General features: G+C 37.9%; 2 protein-coding genes across 3 annotated transcripts; one reads left to right on the top strand and one right to left on the bottom strand.

The window, feature by feature from the left end:
- The first annotated feature begins 1,487 nt into the window (after nt 1-1,487).
- On the top strand, nt 1,488-7,354 carry LOC146489162 (uncharacterized). The gene is made up of 2 exons (XM_085106618.1): nt 1,488-1,775; nt 4,002-7,354. The coding sequence occupies exons 1-2, from the start codon at nt 1,738-1,740 to the stop codon at nt 4,909-4,911; spliced, it is 948 nt and encodes a 315-aa protein (XP_084962744.1). The 5' UTR covers nt 1,488-1,737; the 3' UTR covers nt 4,912-7,354.
- Nucleotides 6,301-21,493, bottom strand: LOC146489161 (DNA-directed RNA polymerases I and III subunit RPAC1-like). 2 transcript variants are annotated; one of them, XM_085106606.1, is made up of 14 exons: nt 21,413-21,451; nt 21,257-21,328; nt 19,871-20,106; nt 18,085-18,192; nt 16,892-16,954; nt 16,686-16,755; nt 16,092-16,211; nt 15,098-15,147; nt 13,721-13,786; nt 12,899-12,965; nt 10,948-11,067; nt 10,061-10,128; nt 8,565-8,613; nt 6,301-7,354 (listed from the first exon to the last, which is right to left on the bottom strand). In XM_085106606.1, exons 3-14 carry the CDS (start codon nt 19,907-19,909, stop codon nt 7,233-7,235), a joined length of 942 nt encoding a protein of 313 aa, XP_084962732.1. In that variant the 5' UTR covers nt 19,910-20,106; nt 21,257-21,328; nt 21,413-21,451; the 3' UTR covers nt 6,301-7,232. The 2 variants fall into 2 exon arrangements, with proteins under 2 accessions (XP_084962732.1, XP_084962726.1); XM_085106600.1 differs by lacking the exon at nt 19,871-20,106 and having other exon boundaries at nt 21,413-21,493.
- Nucleotides 21,494-23,819: the final 2,326 nt, after the last annotated feature.

The raw sequence follows: 23,819 nt of genomic DNA, 5'->3' as shown, positions 1-23,819 counted from the left end.
GTATTAATGTCTACGCAACTGTCCTGATTTTCATCTTTTGGTTTGAAAACATTCTTTTTTATACTATCATTTCGCACATTATACACGCAAAAACGCGATTGGAAACCTCGCACTTAGGCCTGTTCCAAACGTCGCGCTACTACCGACTTGGTTTCAAACGGCGTGCTATTGCCTTGCCGAACTAAATTCATTAATTATTTTAATGTATTTTGGGTTAATTTGTTTTCTATGTATTTCTATATTTTAGAATTTGGCGCGACTGAATTATTAAAATTCGACGTTTGAAACCACTGCCGTGCCACTGCCGGGTCAAATAATCGGCCTTATCACGGTTTTCGACGCCATTTTGACGAGTAGTGTTTGTATGGAAATCCGATGTCAAATAATTTTCATAAAACATCACTTCTGAAAAACTCATGAATTGGAAACTCTTGGCATTAGAAAAAGGATTTTAAGAAAAAAATTGGAGGGAAGTAGCAGTGCAAGAAAGCGTCCAGTTGTGTTTTGAACTTTCCATACATTTCCCTGTATTTTTTTCCCGCGAACTATTTTTAGTAGCAGTTCACGGCTAGTTCGCTATACAGACAAATGTATGGAAAATTCAAAACACGACTGGACGCTTTCTTGCACTGCTACTTCCCTCCAATTTTTTTTCTTTAAATCCTTTTCCTAGTGCCAAAAGTTTCCAATTCATGAATTTTTCAGAAGCGATGTTTTATGAAAATTATTAGACATCGGATTTCCATACAAACATTGTTATTTCAAGCCTGTTTGCCTACTCGTCAAAATGGCGTCGAAAACCGTCATAAAGCCTATTGATTTAAGTTCGGGACGGCAGTAGCACGACGTTTGGAACAGGCCTAGCATGAGATAAAAACAATGTAAATGATTTCGAACATTTGTTTTCACCACTCCAAATCATAGCCTCTCCAGTTTTGAAAAGGTTTCCGCAAAGTCTCTGTTTTCATTAGCGTTTATGAACCTGTATCCTTCAGTGAAGTGCATCCGAACCTGTTTTATGCAAACGGTAAACTGGATGCCCTTTATTTATCCTCATTTTCATATTTCGTTAATAAAAGCCACGCAAATTAAAAGTAGCGTGGCTATAAAGTTTTTAGTTCTTTAAACATTTGTTAGTAGAACAAAGACTAGCTAAACTAAGGACTTTCGTTGTTTGCTCAGCTGAGGCTTACTAAGGTTTCATTCTCTATCTCTCTCTTTATTTCGCGACAACTTTTGCATTTTGTAATATTATGGGAGGGAGGGGAGCATGTCATAAAAACACTTTACATCCTCGGTGAAAATATTTGAATACACGTGTCTGTAGTTTCGCGTGATATGATTACAGTTTTCGTGTATTTAAAGGAGAAAATAAAAATTCAACGTTTCAGAATCACACTGGCGGATAAAGCTGAAAGATGATTGTCACACCAGCGGATAAAGCTAAAATATATGATTGTTATTGACTGATTGATCGATAGCCATGAAAAGTAATCCGGAGTTTCTCACAAAAGCACCCAAGAGTATTCAAAATGAAGTTCCTGTTTTGCTGGAATTATGGATAGTACGGGCATTTTAAAGATGGACACCAGGGCAACAAATGTTGATGAAAAGTTTGTAACTTTACGCGCTTTGTGCTACCTGTTGTTTATTTAACACACGTTTGTAGACTCAGCTATTAAAGCAAATGAATAACAGAAATGTTTAAAAATAAGAGCCGATCTGGGAACTGTTATAATGAATATCGGCCGACTTATCTTCAAGTTCAACGCCAGGTTGGTAACCTTTAAATCGTTTTTCTTACTTCACCACTAAAAACCTGCAAGATTAATATAAAAAATTTCCAGAGAAGAACAACAACCAACGAAGTGCTGTTGAGTAGCTTTCTTCTAAGTTATCAATTCACCGACTGGATCTCAGTGGAGACTGGCGCATTTCGGAATTTACTAAGAAACATTTCTTGCTCCCGCGTGGATTTCCCTTTCTCACCAGAATGAAGAATATTACCCCCATGTTCATACAGAGGTCCATATACGAGTTACGCAGAAAAAGAATTATCTTTACATATATATTAGTTAGGTTTTACACTTTAAGTGATAACTTAATTTGCCGGCTCTCAATCCACAGTTTAAGAGCGAGAGATGTCTCAGACCACAAGTGCGTTCAGAAAATATATTTCAAAAGTTGCAAGGATGGTTAAAGATAGCTTTTATCGACGGGAAACACAAGTAAACAATATGTCCTTTTTGGAGCAAAAGTCGGCGAAATCATTAAAAGAACAAGCAAGCAAAAAAAAAAAAAAATGATATGCACATGGTAACTTAAACAAAACGTTTGGAAATTCCAACGAAAAAGGCATGAAAAAGAGCAAAGGAGAAACAAGTCGACGTTTTTTTTTCCAATCCATAGACCAAACTCCTTTGTTTTCGCTTTCGCTTGTTTGTCATACTCGCGCATGTGGAATATTTAAACTTAAATCAGGGGATATTCCGCAAGATTGAGCAGGGAAATTGTTTTATTATTCAACATATTGATAACAAAGCACCTTAAGGTTTTATTGCAGAAAAGCTGAAGACGATCTTTTATTTTTTGCCATTTTCCCCCGCGAAACACGAAACTACGTATATCGCAGGATATCTGTTGTGTACGGACGACGAATATCGAGTGCACCATGCCTATATCTGGGCAGTGTTGCAATGTGTTAAATAATATGTTAGATCTTTTCTCGTCTAACCAAGGGGAAATCAGCTCAAACGGGCCAGCGAGTAGAATTCAGTAGAGACACAACTGTCGTTCAATGGTCACTTGTATTTTACGAGATCACTCTTCAACTTAGCTACAACATTCTCTAGCGAAGAACTTCTCGCGTTGCTTTTATGTTGGTTGGAGTATGATTGACAACCTACTGTCAAAAACTCATCAACTACTAACATAGGCTTACGTAAGCCCTTCTATGATTGGTTAGTGTTGGAATTGGTAATGGGTACCTTCCCTTTATTTACTGTGAAAAATGTACTGTTATTTCAAGATTTTCACTAAGTTCTTCGATATGTCCTACCAAAATAAAGCAACGGGAGAAATATAAAAATTACAATGAATATTTGTATCGATAAAAACTACACATTGACAATCATGAGTTTGTAATATACTCGAATGAAGTTTCACGCAGTGTTCTTGTTGTAAAACAACAACTTTCCAAGAAGAAAGGCGGTACTACAAGTCCACGCCTATTTTCATAAATTAAGGTGTACGTGTTTACAACTTTTCAGCTACCTTATTAAAAATACAGTACGTGGTTACAGAACAAAAAGTGTTGACATTGACGGTCACCTTCAAATGAAAAGATCTAAAGATTATTTTTATTAAAATAAATACAGTAAAAACTAACTTTAATAACAAGATATCGGCTGGTATAGATTCGGTAAGAAACACTGAATATCTTTACTAGAAAACGATAAAAAACAAGAAGGGTGGCCATTTCCAGGCAAATGCCAGTGAAAGGTTAACTTAAGGTCAGATACAATAAATTACGGCTTGACCTTATGTAAACAATGTATTGTTATTGAGGAAAAACTTATTTTAAACACATTTGGTAGAAGGATCAATTTCCTGGGAAACAATCCAAAGCAGCACACCTACTTATACCAAATCTATACCAGGAGAAAACAACATTTGATCAGAGCTAGATCAGCATTATACTAAAAATAAATAGAAGGACAAACCATTGAACTTTTTAATATTTTTATCCCTTTGATTCGAATATTCCCGTAAATAACGCATATGTTGTATCGCTTCCCAACACCGAACAATAGATAAACCCAAGGAAACCAATAATAAAATATTACAAGTGTGAGTTTCTACATTGTTCGTATTTTTATTGTTTAACAAATAAAATCCCGTTACTTTTAGGCATAAAGTGGGCATTCGATTTATTCACCGCAAATACCCCTCACTTATTGCCCGTATTAAACTGAGCGTACTTATTTTGTTTCTCATTTCAGAATGAGAAGAAAAGTCGTGCGTTTGGTTTTCCGTCACGTTCTAGTCTTGGTAGTGTGCCTAATCATTTCTCTTCTTGTATTTACGACAAGCTTAAAAAGCGTTTTTCTATGGAGGCCTCCTCCAGTGAACCAACACGTGGTTCGACAAATGTGCAACACGAAACTCCCAATCGGCGAAATGTGTCCAAAACTTTACACGGAGCTCGGCGGAAAATGCGACCTTCACGGCACCGTGTTTGATTGTCCCGACATTCGACACATGGTGAACACAACAATGAGGAAATCGCAGCTCGCTATGGTAAGAATGTTAAGGATATTCCATTTGATAGCTGTGAGACACAACATACGCTATTGGCTGAGCTATGGTACCCTGATTGGCGCGGCGAGACATAAAGGATTTGTTCCTTGGGATCATGACGTCGATATCGAAATGCCATTGCAAGACTACGTCAAGTTTTTTACAGTTGGAAGTAAAGAACTTCCAAACGACATTTTCTTTCAGAATTCCAAGACAGATAGCAATTTCTTGGCGGGAGTCAACTCTGATTCCCTTAGTTCTCCTACTCACCCCCAAATAGGGTCTTATACAAGGCCTTGGAATGGTCGACTGAGGGACAAAAACAGTTGCTACGGTTACTGCTTGTTGTACGACTGCGAATGGCATGATGGGCTCATGATAGATTTGTTCGTGACTCAGAGGGAAATAAAAGAAGTATTTCCCTCAAAGGAGATGGAGTTCGAGGGGTTCTTGTTTCCGGTTCCTAAAAGCTGGAGTGAAATTTTACGGCGAGACTACGGTGAAGACGTAATGAAGATACCCAGCCAGCGCTCCGCGCGAGAACCAGTCATTCTGCCTTATCCGACAATAAACTGCGAGGAACTTCGCGAAAAAGGAACTTTAATCGATTGACAGAACAACCAACATAGTCTCGTTCCCAGGTCTTTACAAGCTTAAAGTGTCAGAAAAGGAATGCGCAAAGTAAGACCGCCGGGCAGGACTTGAAGGGTAGGACCGGGAACAGGGTATTCTCGACCCCAGATCCTCTGGGCTTGGCTACGGTCAGTCATGCGCACAAGGGAAGAGCTCCTTGTGCAAAAATGGCTGACATTTAATACTCCGCTTGTCTGCATTCAAATGGGCCCGCTAGCCTTGTTCAAGTGAAATATCCTTTTGTTTTTTTAATAACTCAAGAACGAGGTTAGTAAGGCTAATTTGAATGCAAACAAAAGAATATTAAAATGTCAGCCATTCTTCCATAGGGTCTATAATGGGGAACGAGGCTGCAATTTTGAAATATATTCTCAAGTATGCCCGGCCGCGCTTTAGGGTGCGTTCGATTGACTCTATTCCGGAGTAGGAATACATACAATGATGACAAGAAATCCCTCAGGAGAGGTTTTTGGAGTTACTGAAGTACAAAATCGCTTTAAAATTATCCTGTGTCAGTGAAAGTTTACAGAAATGTCTTCCCAAATGCACTTAAAACGAGAAATTTAACAGCTATTCCGCTTATTCTTATACCGGAATACAGTCAATCGAACGCGACCTTAAATAAATTGGCAGAGCTAGCTGACAGAAAATAATCTAAGGGAGTGGATAAGAAGGACTTTTTTTTATAGACATGCGCACTTGAGGACTTCTTGAATCTACACCCACAACCTGAAAAGGTCAATCAGGTTCCATCGATCGTTTTCTCTTCTGAAAAAAAGTACTTTAATGTATAAATGCTGAAACTAGCTAGAGAATAGGAAACAGATTTTACACAATAGAATGGGCGCCTCAATTTTGAAACTGTTACAAAGCATGGTAATGATTAACGCCGGGCATCTGGGACCCGATTCATGCCATTTTGGTCAATCAAGTTGAACCTTAAGGGTTTGTTGGACTACAAAAGCATATTGCCACGAAACAATACCTTGGATTCATCTTAACTTTGACAAACATAAGAAAGATCGCGGGTCCTGACGTTTAGATAATCTACGTCATGTAAGCCGAAGCGAGGCACACTGCCGTTTACCACGTGTAAATCTTATGACAAACTTCACGCGGGTTTCCCTGTACCGTTCAGTTATCAAAAAACCAAACAGCATACGTAAGGTAATGCGTTCTACTTTCGTCGGAAACTCAAGATATTTGATGAAGTTCATGTTTGTAACAAACTCAACAATACAGATCATGAATAATACATTAAAACAAAAACGCCACACGAGTACAAACTTGGATGCTCAAAAAAATAAATTAGTTATTAAACTTCGCAGTAAAACAAACAAAACAAAACAAACAACAAACATGTGTACGTAGATTATCTTTTCGCGTTTATTTTTTATAATATGACAACATGGGAAAAAGATGGCACAACTAGTTGACTAAAAATTACAGTGTGATTGGCAAAAGAAAACCGTATTGGTTCGCTGGTGTCCGGTTTAGAGTTGAAGCGACGAAAACAAAATTTGGAAGACGTCGTGCTACTTAATAAAGTTTCAAAAATTCGTTAATAATTCATAAGCCCATTGACCTGTCAAATGGTCGATAAAACATCACGTGCAATGAGTGGTTTTAAAACCCGATAAAACCTCGTTATTAGTATGCGGTGTTTAATGTTTTTCTCGTATGCTAATTTCCAACGTTCACAAAAGCATCATTGTTATGAACTCTCTTGACACACGCTTTTCCAGGAATGTTTTTGAAGCCGTTCAAAAGACTCGCAGCACGTGTTGTATCGGGTCTAAAACCACTCGGCTGCGCCCCGTGGTTTTAAATCCCGATAAAGCACTGCTGCTCGTGTTTTAAACATTACTTAACCCCTTTACCGCCTCTTGCTTCGGCGGGAAGAACATTGACTAATTCCGTAGTTTGGTAAAACACCTTTCTAAAAAATCTCATCGGTAGATAAGTTTTGGGGAAAAAGTTGCGTCGTCAGACATGGCCGGTGGGAGACGACCAACGCAGCCAAGATGTTATGTACAGCGACACAGGACGTTCCTGTTGACTTCTCTCATTGGCCAGCATTCTTAAGAACTAACGCCATTAAATGGTTCCTGATTCTTTTCCAGTTGGAAACAAGTCTCCGCAACATCAGTTATCATGAAAAGACCTGTGTAACGTGCTTTCAAATAAAAAATACACTCCTTGGTTTTCTTTGGTATTGAAGCGCTGTCGAATGCTGCTGTTAAGCAGCTATTTTTTCTCATAACTGATTGTTTCTTCTCAGTGGAATGAATACACATTGGTCAGGTATCTATACAATGGCTGTCTAACTCGGAGAGGAAATGCCTGCATTTCCCTAGAAGCACTTTGATGGCCTCGCAGACGAGCACATCTGGGGGAAGAGCACCAGTTGACTCCACTGAAACTAAACGGTGCAAAAATAAACTATTACTCTTTTACCTTTAGTTTAGCTTCGCTTAACAGCCTGTTATTCAATTAAGCTGCGTTACATTTACAGCCCCTGGCTTTGAAAGCTTGATTTACGAGCTTAATCAGTTAAGTATTCCCAAAACATTTCATTGGACTTTCAAAAGAAAAGGAAAAGAGTTTGGTAATCAGACGAGGATCATTTTTTAAACACAAAGGGTCGGTTATTAAAATACAGTTTAGACGATGTTTAACAAAACCACGTTCTAAGCCATTTTCAATTTTGCCAACAGTCATATCTAAACATTGTCTGCTTCTGACGGTAACAAGAAGGCTGGCATCCCAGACTAGAAAACTATTTATCTAGTTAAAATAAACCACTTACAAACAGATTTGGAGGCCCACTGATTGTCTTAAGCCGCGGGCTAAATAAGACTCTAGATTTACCACTGGTAAATCGCCGAATAAGTTATCATCAAGTATAAAAAGCTTTACGAAACAGCGCTATGGCTCAACCCTCCAGAAAACAAGCCACAGGCGCCACTGGTAAATCGCCGAATAAATTATCATCAAGAGGGTTTTCACATGACGTCACGGCGGCCATGTTGGTGTCCCAAAACAAAGAAATGGCGGCCATGTTGGTGTCCCAAACTAAACCTCTGGGAATTGAACTATATTTTTATGTAACTACTTTCTTTTGTTTCAGTAAACCAATATGTCCGGTAGTCACGTGAATGAAAACAATCTATTAAAAGCTTTACCAAACAGCGCTATGGCACAACCCTCCAGAAAACAAGCCGAAGGCGCCACTGGTAAATCGCCGAATAAATTATCATCAAGTATTAAAAGCTTTACCAAACAGCGCTATGGCTCAACCCTCCAAAAAACAAGTCACAGGCGCAAATGTTTATGGTATTTTATCCCATCCTTTTGTACTGTTAACAGTAAAATTTCAGCCACAGCTACCCATACTCCACTTCGGTCGTGTCGCGTAAGCTCGTTAAAATGAATTCGCTGCATGGAGTTTGGTTGGGTTGCAGTGTATGACTGCTTGAAAGTGCATCACAAAAGTGGTTTCGTGACTTTAAAAAGGTTCAAACAGTTTGTTTCAAATCTAAACTTGGTCACAACTGCTAGTAAAGATATCAAAGTTTGTTGCAGTCAACAATAGTCTGTATATTACGTTCTTAATTATCGCAGCAACTTACAGATAAAATGGTCTCTAATCCGTGATAGCTTCACTCGATTCTTCAATTCCTGAAACAAAAAATAGAAATAGCTCTGCACGAGTAAACTACTAAAAAGACAGTTGATTGTAGGCGAGACAAAGCGAAAGGGGGGAGGGGAGGGGGAATCAAGGGGTGGGCACAGTGCAGACTGTCTTGGCTTATTGTTTGTAAAGGACAAATAAATTCAAAAACGTACTTAACTATAAAATAAACTTGGTTCTTCTAACCCTGATGCCTGGTATTTACATACAACAACAACAACAACAACAATTTATTTACAAATTCTGATGATATAAGTTGCTTGTCCCACAAATAGCACCAAAAAGCTAGTCGAGGTGGGACAAGACGAGCACGAGAACATAATGGAAAAAAAATTACCATAAACTACAAAACATCTGTTAAGTGTCTATTAGGCCCTTCGAAATTATAATGCTTGGAAAATTCAAAGCTAGTATTTGTAACACATAAATGAGATTCCTTTTCCAACCAAAGGCTTGCGAAAACATACGATAAATACTAAATAAAAAAAGGCATCTCAGATTAAAACGACGCAAGAGGACGGGACGAGCGACAATATTTCGACTTTAGTACAAATTTATCACCGAGATAAAAAATAACATGCATTGGGAAAGATTTACAAACAAGAAATTTACGTAGGAATGTGAAGAAAAAGAAAAACAACTTTAATAATTCTGTAAAGCTGTTGTTGTATAGAGACAGTGATTGCAGCGTCCTGCAAACTTGCATTTTTTTTTCGGTTTAGTATTCATCCTATATTTTGTTCAGGCATTGTCTTATTTGATTTGCCATGCAGAAACAGTATTCGCAACATGTCCCTTTATGAAAGAGTCGCAAGGCAGCGGTTCTACTACAGGTATAGATTTGGAGGGGGAATTGGAGCGGTTTTCAATCCCCTATACGGAAAAAAAGATGGCGGCTGTACATTTTACCACAATACCTTGCGAACCTAACACAGTCAATAGGCACATAGCAAGCCACATTTTTTGCCAGTTCCATCACTGTACTAACACCATTGTGTATGCTAGGTTAGAACTTTACTGTGAATTTTTATAGCGCTTTAAGGGTTTTCGTACGCTTAGAATTATGGGTAAATGTACTAGTCGCCATCTTTTTCGGTACGGTGAATTGGGCACCGTAAAATCAAAACCAAAGTAATTACGTAATCTGGCAAATCACAACAGACGTAAACAGCGCGCAATTAGCCAACCAGAACTTCAAACAAACACATGTCACCGGCGCCAAGCGCGGGAAAACGCAATTGGCTTTGGTTTTCGTTTCTCATTGGTTGAGAAAGTGGCGCGGGTTTTGTTGACCAATCACAAAGCGTAGCACAGCAAAACCCAAAGCAAACGCGAAATTCCTTTCAACACTCAACTGAAAACCGCTCAGACCTTGAGACTTGATTTACGTTTTTATCAATGGAAACATGTCCTTTGGTACTTGAAAGAACTAACCTCGTGCCTGAAAACCTCCCTGCTACAGGTGTCTCTTCTTGGATTTGCGACCACAGCTCGCTTCACACCTTCATGAACATGTTCATGTGTAAGAGAAAAACATTGTAAACAATATTAATTATTATCTCAACAATTTAGAGTTACAGTAGCAACCCGCTGACTCAAACTTGTTGCAACTTGCTGTAAGTAGACCCTCTAAGTACAGAAAAGCAAATGAAATTCAGCAAACCTGATGTTGTCTGCCTTAGAGAGGTACGTGTGTTGTAGAGAGAGAGTTTATTGTAGGTACACAAAAGTAAAATGAAATTCGGCTGGGACCAGCAAACCGGATGGTGCCATTTTTCTGTAAGCGAGTTATCTTACTCATGTGTGTGCACCAGTTCTACTGCAATTTGTTAGCATAAGTTACACGATACTGACAGATATTCTAAGGCGTAAATGGATGAATAGTACTGGCGTACACTGTACAACCTGACAAACATCCTAATACATGTAACCAGAGATATCTTAGTGGTAATCTGACAAATGTCCCGTAGGCAACCTTACAAATATGTTAGGGTAAGCCTGACAAATATCCCTGGACATAATAACTGTGACAAAATATCTCAGGAGCAACCCTGGAATGAAGTAAATGTTATTGTCGGCGAGGTACAATGACACAACTGTCAACACTGTAGGTTAGTACATTACAAAGCTGTTACAGCTGTACTGCAGGACATTCACTGTGGTAAAAAGAGTAAATACACCGTACAGTGTATCTTAACTGCACCTTAAGTCTGATGACCAATAAGTTTTTGCTCACGAAAAAACCTTGCCTCGCTCATATTAGTCAATAATGTTATTGTCAATTACAGGATAATCTGGCAGTCAAGTGACATTTGACATACCATCTTGATGTTCCACTTTTATAACACCATCGGAAAAGCATCCCACCAACTTGTCAGCCAGCTCATCCTCACAAGGCTTTACTATTGTTATTTCGGGAAGAAGTCTGTATGAAGCTGTGGCTGCAATAGAATAAAAACAACCATTCGGCCACAAGTTTTCATGTAAAAGAGAACAAAGTATAAACTTTGTTTGGCAAAATGCTGGGAGGAAAACCTTCACTCCCTCCTGATCTAGATCTGTAACCTCAAAAACATGCAAGAATTCAGTTCTGTGGGCTTAAATATAGGATAGATTTTGAGCTATCAATCTCTTGGGTTATCATTTGGTAGTTGGTCCATAGAGTACTTCGTAGGGTTTAATCTGTAGGGTAGCTCATGGAGTTAGTCCATCAGGATAGCCTGTGGATCAAGGCCCGTCCGTGTTTCCAACTTGGCCTGATGCAGGAGCTCAAAGTTTCCATCATTTTTCTGTACGCCAGTCTACTGACTGTGCTTTCAATATTCTATTATATGAATAGGCCAGACCAGTGGTCTCGATCCTCCCTCATTTTCCAAAAAATGGAACATCTCTTAAGCCTTTTTCTTTATAGAACTGAAACTTTGTAGAGTTGTTATACTCATCACAAAGTTTCATGATCCACTATGACATTTCCATGGGAACACAATGGGCTCCAGGCCCTCACCATCCAAAGGATAAAATCAGAGTTTCCCTTTTCAAGAAGCGCTTTTTGCTCTTGATGTTTATTCAGTGAGTGTGAGGGAACATGGACATTACGCAGCACAAGTATAAGAAATTCTGTTTGACTGTGGAGCAATAAATAAGGCATTTGTCATTTTGGGAAGGTAGAGGTCTGGTAACGAGTACGTTGCTATGGTGGCATTATAGCCACTATCACAATGTGTAGTTTTGTCAGCACATCAACCCTGCAAAATTTCAACCCTGTAGATGTAGTATTTGCATAGATATTCCAAATTTTGTGATTTCCCTTCATTTTGTGTCAGTCTTGTGACGTCACAAGTTGTCTAATTTGTATAAACCTATATCTTGAATAAATTGGCAACCAAGAATGCTATTGCAATAAAATAAATGCCATTTTTCATCATTTTTAAAACTCTTCCTAATAAGCTAATAAAAGATTTTGTGTCATATACACTTTAACGAGAACTAATGGCCGGCTCCAGATGCATGACAATGAAAATTACGACTTTAACAGGGCCGGATCTGGATGTCTGCCAACTCACCATTCGAATGACTGCTAAAAGGGGAAGTATCACGCTAATTTGATGTCATTTCAATACCTAACAATGGTTGTCAGTCAACAGAAACAACAACAAAAAAAAAACAAAAAACAAAAAACAAACAAAAAAAAGAATTGTCTAGTTTTGCTATAAATTTACCCCAGTGTAATAAAACTGTCGATTAGTGCCTCTGGCCAGAGACAGAGTAGGTAGGAATGGATTCAAACTTCAAAAAGGTTAGGCTAACGTTTTTCGAGTTCTCATTTTTATTTTTGTTTCCAAAATGTGTTAGAAGAGATAAAGAGTTGTTCCTTTCAAGAGGTAAGATGATTTCTTTCCTCTAGTTGTTCTACAATTATTTTGTAGCCATGTGAAGGTTTTATTTCATCATTTTAAACAATAGTGGTCAAAAACCCCATCATGACACTTCCCCTTTAAGGACACTCGCATTTAATTTTGAACAAATTGCCCTTTGGAATCATTGAAAATTTTCCCTTAATTCTCCCACGTTATGAGGGTTAAGCCTTTGAAACAGGATGTAATCGCATTTATACAAAAATAATAATGTACTAATTGGGAATTATTAAATAATTTTTCAACTAACACTTACTGTATTTTACAATTTATATTTTTAATTTTGGGATAAAACTTAGATTAGACGAGAGCCTTGTCTTGCCTTATGCTAGTTACATCCCTGCGGGTCTTAACATACCAACAGGAGAGAACTTGGCATGATCCTTCCCCACTCCTTTAACAGCATGCATTTTGAGGTCAAGTTCCTAAAAGCAAAAACAAAAAATATAACAATAAAAGAAAATAAATGCGTAAATAATATTTGATCAGAAGCGATTTGCTGATGCATAAACAAGCAAAAATTATAGTAAAAAGCCGACGTTTCGGCATCATCATGACGCCATTATCAAGACTAACTTTCAAATGATGTGGGACGTAAAATATATCAGTTTAAGCTTCAAAATTAGCTACAAAATTAATTTGTAAGTTGGTCTTGATAATGGTGTCATGACAATGCCGAAAGGTCGGCTTTTTACAATAATTTTTTCAAGTAAATAATATGAATTACAAACACTTTGTTTATCACACAATTAAATCTTACATGTAAGAGGTGCATTAATTATTTTGATCATGAATGCAACTTGCTTCATGTACTTGTCTTACTTTTCCATGTCACATTGTACAGCTAAAGGAACAGTTCACATGAAGATTTTGCAAATACATGTATAAGGCTATAAGATTTATACATATGCTCCAGTTTTCTCCATAAGTTTATCAAGGAATCGCTCCAGTGTCTAGCTCATCATTTTTACGAGTCTTATGAGTCTTGATTCTTGACTTCATCCTTGATCATCAATTGATACATGTACATTCTTGATTCTTGAAAAAATCGAGATTCTTGAAAGAATCGAGATTCAAAAGAGACTGTCAGCTTACTTTTGCCTGGCATTCTATGGTACAGTAGCCCCACATTATTGCCATATTATAAATTAAAATAATGTGTGTACACTATATAATGTACCTGTCCTGGTCTCAGCTTTGCAATCAGTATATCATCCAGCACAGGTCTGATATCCCGAGGGCCATACTACATAGATGATAAAAAGCGGAGTTGTGGTAAATGTTATATACACATTACAATACCTGCCTACCTTTTAAACAGACAAAAATATACTTCATAGATCGGATGGTCAGTTGCTTGTTAAAGCATTTAACAAGAAAAATTAAAAGTAACATTATTCGACGTTTGAATGTATCCAACATCATTATCAAGAATGGAGAAAACTTTTAATGTCAGAGTTGCTAGAAGAGTTGAGTTTGAATAAGAATATTCCTCTATGTTTAAAAGGTACTGTAGGCAATAACTGCAGATGATTTGACACAGAAAATGTTCTTTAACTGTTTAACTGTCAGTGACAAGTCAATAGTAGGACCATACTGATGCAGTAAGTATACAGTGTAATCATAGCCAAATGAGAGCTAGCGAGCAGACCTGTGTGATGTACAGTACATGTAATTATTAATAGTAACTCTGGTAGTATTGCTTATAAGTTTCTAACTTTTGAGTTTTCAATTTTTACATGTGAGTGCGTCCACCTTTCAAAAAATGCAAGGTGCTGCATATATGTTCTGTACTCAGGGGTAAATGGTCAACTACATTCAGGAAAGTGAGTCTACAAAAAACTTTAAAAAAATGCAAACGTTTTAAAATAATATGCCCTACAGTGTAATATACATTGCACTAATGTTGAATTATTTATACAGTATGTGTGTATATCTTCAAACGACTCTTCACCTTCAGCAAGTTAAACTCTCACCATCATGCTTCAGGGGCACCCAATGGATTGTTTCGGTAAATTATCTGTTTGGAAGGCCCTTAATCCCCTAAAATTTTCTAAAGGGAATTTTCACCTTGAACGTTCGCGATATGGGAAATTTAAGGCCTATTGTTTTTGGATTAATAAAAATTTGGTTTCAGGTACCGAAGAAAGGTCAGCAAAGATTTTCGGAAAGGAAATAAGACCTAAGATTTTCAAGAAATGGACAAAAATGCCCTTAGTGATTTCGAAAAGACTCAAGTTCCCCTAGAATGACCGAACAGATAAAAATATTATAGCGCAGCCTGAATTGAACCTACAGAACTTTAAAGGCACTCCAGATAGCGTAAAATTGTGTTTCAAAGGATTTGAGAGAAAACTGTTGTTGGGTGCCCCTGATGTTTCACAAAACAAATCAAACAAATGTCAGAAAACAGTTCCTTTTCTGTTTCTGTTTCTCTTGTGAGATATATACTGTACATATACATTAGATTTCATTCATTTCTTAGTTTACAATATTATTTTCTTTCCTTGTACAATATTATTGCTAGTTTGTCGTTCTTCTTCCTTTTCATACATACCTTTCTGGCCTGATTTCCAATAGGCACCCATTTCATCAGATCAGTAGTAACTGTTATTTCAAAGCAAAAAGAAGACCCTTAAATAATTATTTTGTACATACAGTTACTAGTAGATATGAGTCAACATTTCAGGGGTGAAATATTTCAAACACACGACAAAGCTTACTACAGGGTAACTACATGTACCTAACAAATATTTCATTTATTATTGACATGTATTGAATGAAAATCAAGACAAAGGAAGGACAATACTTGTGAGTTTGCATGTCTACAATAATATTGACAACAGTTTCTTTATACCGTAAAGAATTGTTAGCTAAAACTAAGCAATGTACTGTATTGAGCCAATTTGAAATCAACAAGTTTAGACTACGTAGGCAGTCACTTGAGCTCAACCTGCACACATCAGAATTCAGAGAATTAACACTGCTGACAGTCAACTTGCAATTAAACTACTGGTCAAAACCTACAAAATTGTGTTTATGCAGTGCTATTCTAGAGGCTGGCTTCTTGGGGTCCATTTGAGTGTCTTCGGAGATTGTATAGGGACTTTCTCAAGGGACATCAGTGCTTTGAGTGATGGTTTTCTGAATTACAAACTAATGCAGCTGGGTTTTCAGGTAGCCTGGATTCACTAGGACATACTTAATATGTTGTACAAATATCTTGTAAATTTTATTGTTTATGTACTACATCGGCCACAGCACATGGCAAAGCTAATTTAGTCCATTACATATGGTACATTCAGTTTCAGTTTCAGCTTCTAACACAGAACATTCACGACGTAACAATTCATGTTGTGATAAATTAAATAAGTAAGGTAAAAATTAATATTTTGGAGCATTTTTAGAAGTTTAAAAGTCCATTGCAGTGTCATCTGCAATATCATGTTACATTTCCCCTACAAGTCTGGCATGTTTTCATTTGTGCAGTAAAATCAATACATGTAATAAAAAAAACATAAATTAATGTAAAACAAAAAAAAAACCATCACCTTTGGAATGTATAAATAACTCATCAGGATCTGTTGCATTCTTTGGTGCACTCTTGTTTTTAATGCACTTGACTTTCAGATCAAACTGCAATGTTGTGTTTTCATTTGCTTCTTCATCTCCTGTGTCATATACCAAAGTATCAAAATAAATTAATTATCAAACTTACACTTCAAGATAGATCCTACAGCTGAACAGTTTATGTTTTACAGTCTCTTGCTCCTAATTGTGTCGAGCCTCAAACCGAGTTTGTAACATTCCTGTCAGTACGATTTGAAGAGGCAATATCACCTACAGGGTGTACTTCTGTGTCACTTGGATGCCAAGAAGAATTCTTTTTTTCAACATTAAAGCACATGTATGCTGTCTCATAATTTGTTTGGTTATTGGAGATGACATTTTTCTTTCTAGCAGGGGAGGGAGTAGAAAAATCCCACTCTATAAATTTATATAGACATACACTGTATTTACAAGCTAATTTCAAGTTAAGTTTATTATGAAAGTCACGGTACAAAGAAACTGTGAGAAAATCCTGTAGTCTAATAATTTACAAGAAATCAAGCATTCTGTTAAGCTTCATTAAAGTAAAAACTTACCTTCAAACCTAAAATCAAATTCTCTGGGGTCAGCATAGATTGGAATCAATCCTAACCTGTGAGCCAGTACCTACAGGAATACAGAAATAGACTATTAGGTCATGAATGACTACATATACAGCATACCCGTATGAAAAAAATGTATACTGTACATGTATACAGTATGGGTTCAGTGATGACTTGTACACTTTAACTGTTCAGCTTACCTCATCTTGGATAATGGAGGTGTTGTTATAAATAAAAACCTTCTCAATTGCCATTGTTGGAACCTGAAAGGATGCAGTAAAATAGGTCAGCACAGCAGAGCATACAGGAAAGATTTGCCTGGGATTGAGTTCTTTACCCTTTCACACACCAATTTTTTCACCAAATTGTTACCCTTTCTGACATCTCAAAGATATCACGTCAAATATAAAAGAATGCCCATGTGCAGATCCAGGAAAAAATGTGACCATTTTCCAATGATGCATGCACCAATTTTGCAAAAGCACAAGGTTCTAGGGGGATCCGGGGGCATGCTCCAATGAGCAGGAAATTTTTAAATTTTAATTCCTGAAAAGTGCCATTTCCTGGGTTTTTGAGTTACTTTGACAGATTTTCTGACACATTTTCCTGGAAATTCTCTTTTGTTCTAAAACAGTCTTTTTATTGTAAAAACTCTGACTGTTTACTGTAAAATGGTGTAAACTGGTATGGACCTGTGCCTGATTTCCTCTGCCATTAAGAGCAAGAGTAGATGTACTGCACATGTAATACTTGTACTGTGATTTCTCCTAAAAAATTTCTGCTCAGTTATTGCTACCTTTTTTTATATTCAGACCCCAGTTGTTTCACAAACAGATAACTTTATTCAACTGATAAGTCGCTACCCAGTGGATATAAAATAAAATATTGGTTGCCTTGGAGTACAAGTCATGTAACTTTACTTTCCTCTAGTTAAAAATTATCCGGACAACTTGAACTCTGTTGTAAAAAATGGTCAGTAACCTCAAAATGTCAGAATTGACAGGTCCAAATTTTTAATCTTTATTGATAACTTGATTGTAATGTACGGAAAGGTTCTTAACTAGATCTCAGCCTTTGTTTTGTCCTTAATTAATATGCTCTTAAATTTTTGACTAAAATTCCCAACTATAATTATGTTTTTGTCAAAAGGCTCTTATAAAACAATCTTATTTTCACCACAGTAACTCCTGATTGTGAAAGAATGATAATTAACCAAGATAATTAATTAAATTATTGTTAATTATTAACTACAATAATTATTAACAGGATACTTGAAATTCAACACCAACCCTGCTAACTCAAACTCTTTATTTGTTTCCAATGTGAGTTTGAGTTAGCATGGGTTCTACTGAAAATCAATGTGTAATGGAATGGCAAAAAAATAAATACTCACTTCAGCTAATAAAATCCTCCTCAATGCATTAGCAATGGAAGCATCAACACTAACCATATCAAACTCTAACATGTCCTTGCCTAAGTGGACTATATCAATGCGAAATCTCTAATAAAAACAAAGAAACAAACATCAATCATCATTACCAACCCTGTCAACAACATCTAATCCTGAATGCAAAAGGAAAATTTGTGTTAAGCAACTGTCAATAATATTTTAAATACAGTCAACTGAAATCTCTCCCCTGTGTAACCACCTTCCATAAGGGACCACTTTTCCAAAATACCAGAATTTCCTGGTTAGTTAATTAAATCACTATAGTTGAACCACCTCTCATAAGCAATCATATGAACTACTCAATTTGGACTGACATTTTTTAATTTTCTATTGGTTTTGAGGTTCCTGTAAGTACCCACTTGACGGAAAACCTGATCTCATGATGGGCACTAATTTGTAAATGTAATGAATTTGAACACATAATGATCCACGAATAACAATAAACTTAAGCTGATGGAAAGAATCCCTCTGCTACATTTACATGTATATAGGGAACACCTAACACCTTGTAAATTTATACAGTTACATGATTAATAATTATAAAAATTAATAAAAAAAATTTATACATGATTAACAATATTATTATAAAAATTAATCAAAAAACTTAACACATAATATAATTAACAGACATGGTTAAAAAAACACTGAAATACATGTACAGACTGAAGAATCAACTGGTGCCCAGGATCTTTCTCTCTCTCTCCCTCAAGAAAGGATACTGGTTGTGGCTGGTCAATTGTCACTACATACAACAAACTAATCCCAGTTGGGGTAGACTTTCTCTATTATTTTGGTTGCTAAGAGCCGAACACAGATTTAAAGCGAACATGAAAGCAAGGGAAATGTGAGAGAAATGTGAGAGATTACAATTGTAATTGAAATTTTGCAGACCGAATAAAACTGCATCTACATGTACAATGTACAATTGTACAAAGAAGCAGAGTTTGATAATTTATTCTACAACTTGAATCAGAGTAATTCATTTACAGTAGAATTGTACCAAAAGTATCACTTATTCAAGCTTTGAGGGGCTACATGTAGGTCAAGTGGTGAACCTGTGCATTAGGTGCAAGGAAATCAGTCAAAATTCTATTGGTCTTCACTCTTACTGAAATGAAATAGGGCACTTGGCAGTCAACAAAAAAGCTACATGGCATCAACATGGCGCTTGTGATGATTACAACAGAAACCAATATTACTTTTCAGTTTGTGATTTGTTTTGAACAAGATCACCCAATCTTACTGGCTTTATACCTAAACATTAAATCACATGTATCACAATCATTTTAGTTTTTTTTCAGTGAAAGTAATGAAGTCAAAGAAAACACACTACTTTTGGCAAATTAACATATAGACATTTAACCATACATGTCATGCATGCAAACAGCATGATTCCAAACAGAATTTATTGATAAAATACAACAAGGAACTTATTACCAGATATTCACAGTGGCAAAATATCATGAGAAATAGAAAAGCAATTTAAACCTGAAGAAGAAAATAACCTCAGAATATCCTTTTATGAAACATAAAAGCCACTAATTGGATTGCTCCTGGTTGACAGTGCAAATATTCCAGTGAATGCAAATGTTGAGTATGATATTTTGAAACTGAAAATAATACCAGAGCGTGAGAAGATTGAAAATCCACACTTATTCTCAGGACTGATTGTTGCATGAGAATAAGCAGAAGTGGGCAACGTAATTCTTGTGCACAATCAACACTCTACCTGAGTGGAATAAAGGCGAAGTTCTTCCAAGTCAAACATACGCACATGTGGTGTGGAGATGCTTGGTTATAAAACTGCTTTTTGTCACAAACTTTGCAGCCAGCTTCTTGGCCCTTTCTGAGAAGTGACAACTACATACTTTACTTTACTGCCAATTTTGTCAAGCACCCAGACGTTGGGTGCCATGTGACTAGCTGCATCCAGGGTCCTTTCTTGAGGAAGGAAGAGAGAGGACACTGGGAACAAGGTTAGAATAGATTTACAAATTGCAAAGACAACAACAGTCCCACTAGTACCCAGGCTTCATTCCGTGTACGTCCCACACTAAAGATGCGCCAAGAGTTTCAAAGTTATACGCCAAGCGGCCGCTGAAGTGGCTACGCTAGGGCAATGTTACACCAAACATCTAGTAGACTCTAACTCCTTCAGAAGGAGAGAAATCCTGGATTTTTTTGGATAACAACAGTTCATTTCAATAGAAGACGTTTACAAAAACCTAGGCTCATGTAATCTTATGCTCTAGTCACTACCTCCGCTTTATGCCAATTTACACCGAAGAGCCAATCACGCACCAGTACACTGAGCGATGTGGAAACCCACGCTGAAGATCTTTGGCGTAACATGCATAAAATGCAGTCTGGACTACAACCGTGGTTAAAAAGATAGATGCAGTTAAAAAATAATTGTCAGTCACTACAAGTACATTGATTTCATATTTAAGGAACCTTGCATATGCCTATAGGTCTTTAGGGAGGGACAAGATCTTTCTTTGGTCACTAGGGGGTGTTATGTCTCATCTGTTGGGGGCGTTTTGTCTGGGGGATTTTGACTCCTGGGTTTGCATAAGGATCAACTTGACTAGAGCAGGGCTGTCAACCTCACATGTCTTCAAATATGCAGAATATCACTTCCCCGGCCAGCAATAACATTTTTAGCACCTCACAGAGGCGTCGCATCAAGGCCAAATTCACGAGTTCAGTGAGAAGGGGGGGGGGGGGGGGGGAGGGGACGTACATTAGACAGTACCAGAAACAACGCTGTACATTTCAGATTTTCTTGTTAGAAAGTCGAGTCTACGACAAATGGCAAACTTCGTCAATTATACGGGAGATTACAGACATAAACCTCGAGACCAGAAAATACGGCTCAAAATATGGAGATTACAGACATCAATCTGGAGACCGGGAGATACGGTTCAAAATCTGGAGATTCCCACATTATACGGGAGAGTTGACAGCCCTGCTAGAGTGACAAATATAGCATACAATTAAGCAATACAAGCAAGTTCCCAAATAATGACTGGATAAAAAAAATCCTTTTATATTAACTGATTTACTGTATTCTTACAGGGATTTCATGGGCCTGGCCTTATATACAACAGCTAACCTCTTCGAATTCTTCCTGGCTCCACGTGTCATCGTAGCCTTCGTAGTTCCCTGGAAAATCAGTGCTGTGTGTCTGAAGAAAAACCACACATTTATCAAACTGGGGGTAAAGCGTTTATGTTTGTTTTAAAACGTACGCAGAAGGAAGTACACTTACATTAATCACGCCATGTTCTTGCAGACTAACTCTCGTTCTCATCTCTTCCACAGCCGCCATCTTGGGTTTTGCCAGCTCCCAGTCTCCGGCGAGTCAAATATTTCGCGCCAATGCTTCGAAATTTTCCGCTAGCCAGGTAGACTTGGGGCGCGTTATTGACAGGATTCAGACAACGTATGCGTAATCCGGGCTTATCCGGCCTATTGAAACCGTTCAAGAAAATCAAGCGAGAAGAACGAACGTATGTCGGCCGATATTCAGGAGCGTTTGTTAAGCGCGTTTGCGTGTGTACATTCATCTTGCTCTAAATGCGTCTCTTCATACACCCCTCAGTATACAGCACATGTAGCCAAGGAAACCGTCCCCAGGGCCACATTTTTTTGGCCAGCGCGCTTCGTTCCGTAGTACTGGCCAAACGAAACGCGAGATAAGATAAGATAACTTTATTATATCTCATTCAGGACATCTCTAATAAAAAAAAAAAAAAAAACTATTTACAACATTACCACAATCACGTGGGCCTCGCGAGACAGTGGGGTCGACTGGCAGTTACTCTTGTACGAGCGAAAAGCCTCAGATTCTGTCTCAAACTGGAAATCTCTCTCCCCTGTGAGGACGCAAGAACATTCCTCCTACGCTGTCGTTTGGGGACGGTCGGCTCCCTTATCACTGTACGGGGGGCCGGTTACCAACTTGCGAAATCATGCGCGTACGATATTTACAAGAAAACTGAAACTTTATCGAGCAGCGGAGATACTTTTCTCTTAAGCCGACGACACACCTGGCGATTTTATACGCCGATCGCGGCGAATTTGATCGCCAGCTGCGATTTTCACCACCAATTGATGGGGACAAACCTGGTGATTTTTTTTCGCCGATAGCGGCGATGTGGCACTTCAACTTGTTCACGGGCTCCATCAACACGTTTTGAAAAGCTCATGTGATAAAATCGCCCAACCTGATTGGTTTACTTTACTGGCGATTCGCAGCGATGAGCGTAGAAAATCGCGGAAACGGGGACACTTGGCGAATGCCGGCAAATTTAATCGCCGTTTTTTTCCTGTCACAATATTAATTTAAATAGAACGCAAAATTATTTGAGATGGTGTAAAAAACAAAAAAGCACTTTGGTGCAAATTGAAATAATGCATGCATCCACCCGCTCAGAATAAAAACAAAGTGGAGAAAAATGGTACTGTCTAAGCCTTTGGGGGAGGGGGGATGGGTTAAATTTGTTGCTGCTTGTCTTTCCTGTTCCGAGGGTTTTCTCCAGGTTGTCTAGTTTTCCTCCCTAAACAGAAACAACTTCCAGTTCGATCTGACATGTATGAACACCTTTGAAGCGAGCTCCTAGGGTCTCATTGATTAACCATGTTTTGCTTTAAAAAGTTCTGCTTAGACGGCGGGCAGTCCGGTTCCCTTATTTTTCTGAGGGACAGTTAAGCGTGCGCGAAAACTGCCTTCGGTTACTTTTCGCCTCTCTCCGCGTGTCGCGTCTCCTCGCGGGAAACAATTTTCGCGCGCGTTCGTTTGGTTCACTCGCTTTACTATCGGTAAGAAAAACTAGCTAGGGACTGCTAGTCTAAGATTTGAGTGGAAAGCGCCCTAGAACTCATGCTACCGACGATCGGAAGAAAGTCCATCTGCTTCATTGACGTACGTCGACCATACCGTAACCACAGCTGAAAACAGACGCGTCTTTTACTCCTAATTAAACAGCTTCCTCGCTTACTCTCAGATTATGACTGTTGTTTTTATACACGTTTTATTCTGTCGTGCCCCACGAGCTTGGGATTTTCGTTGCTTTGTTGCTTTCAGCCTTCTTTGAAGATTCAATGTGTTGTACATGAGTTGTTTATGAACCCTATAGTCGAGAATTGTTCCGTTTCATTGTCAGTTTCTTGCTAAACTAACACAATTTCTTACTTTTCCTTTATGTGTGTTGCTGAATGTTTTGTTAGTTCAGTGTTCACAGTTGAATGCAGTTCTGTGGTGCTTTCACTAGCGTAGAACTTAGTTAATGTTATTTATATTAACTTTCTTACGGTCAGCTGTTAATATTTCTTTTGAATCACACAATTCAGAAAAACAGATGGCCATCTCCGCCATCAGCCACGTGATATCTTTATGGTAGGTTGATTTGGTTGAGGGCCACTTTTCCTACATTTTTGATTAATTATGTTGATTATCAGTCTCTATGCATTTTACGCGAGAGATAAAGATGCCTATCATTCGTAAGAAAAGGTTTTAGCTAGTTTTCTTTGTTTTTTCTCGTGGTTTTAGGAAACGTAATCCGTTTTTCTGCAGGGCCAAAGACAGAGGGCGGTGCAATGGGAGTGTCCGCACTCCTCCCCCCCCCCCCCCCCCCCACGAGCCACAAAGATCCGCCCAATCGGGGAGTGATGGT

Source organism: Pavona decussata, unplaced genomic scaffold, assembly GCF_977016875.1.
Source record: "Pavona decussata unplaced genomic scaffold, jaPavDecu1.1 SCAFFOLD_6, whole genome shotgun sequence".
NCBI lineage: Eukaryota > Metazoa > Cnidaria > Anthozoa > Scleractinia > Agariciidae > Pavona > Pavona decussata.
The sequence above is the reverse complement of the archived record's forward strand: the minus strand, read 5'-3'. Positions and strand labels throughout refer to the sequence as shown.

Excerpts from the sequence above, each read along its gene's own strand:
- LOC146489162 (XM_085106618.1), top strand. The coding sequence starts at position 1,738 with ATGAATATCGGCCGACTTATCTTCAAGTTCAACGCCAG. Across the intron at positions 1,776-4,001 it reads ATCTTCAAGTTCAACGCCAG|AATGAGAAGAAAAGTCGTGC; the intron begins GTTGGTAACCTT and ends TTCTCATTTCAG.
- LOC146489161 (XM_085106600.1), bottom strand. The coding sequence starts at position 21,472 with ATGGCGGCTGTGGAAGAGATGAGAACGAGAGTTAGTCTGCAAGAACAT. Across the intron at positions 15,148-16,091 it reads GTTATTTATACATTCCAAAG|TTACTACTGATCTGATGAAA; the intron begins GTGATGGTTTTT and ends TTGAAATAACAG. Across the intron at positions 13,787-15,097 it reads TTGGAAATCAGGCCAGAAAG|TATGGCCCTCGGGATATCAG; the intron begins GTATGTATGAAA and ends TCATCTATGTAG.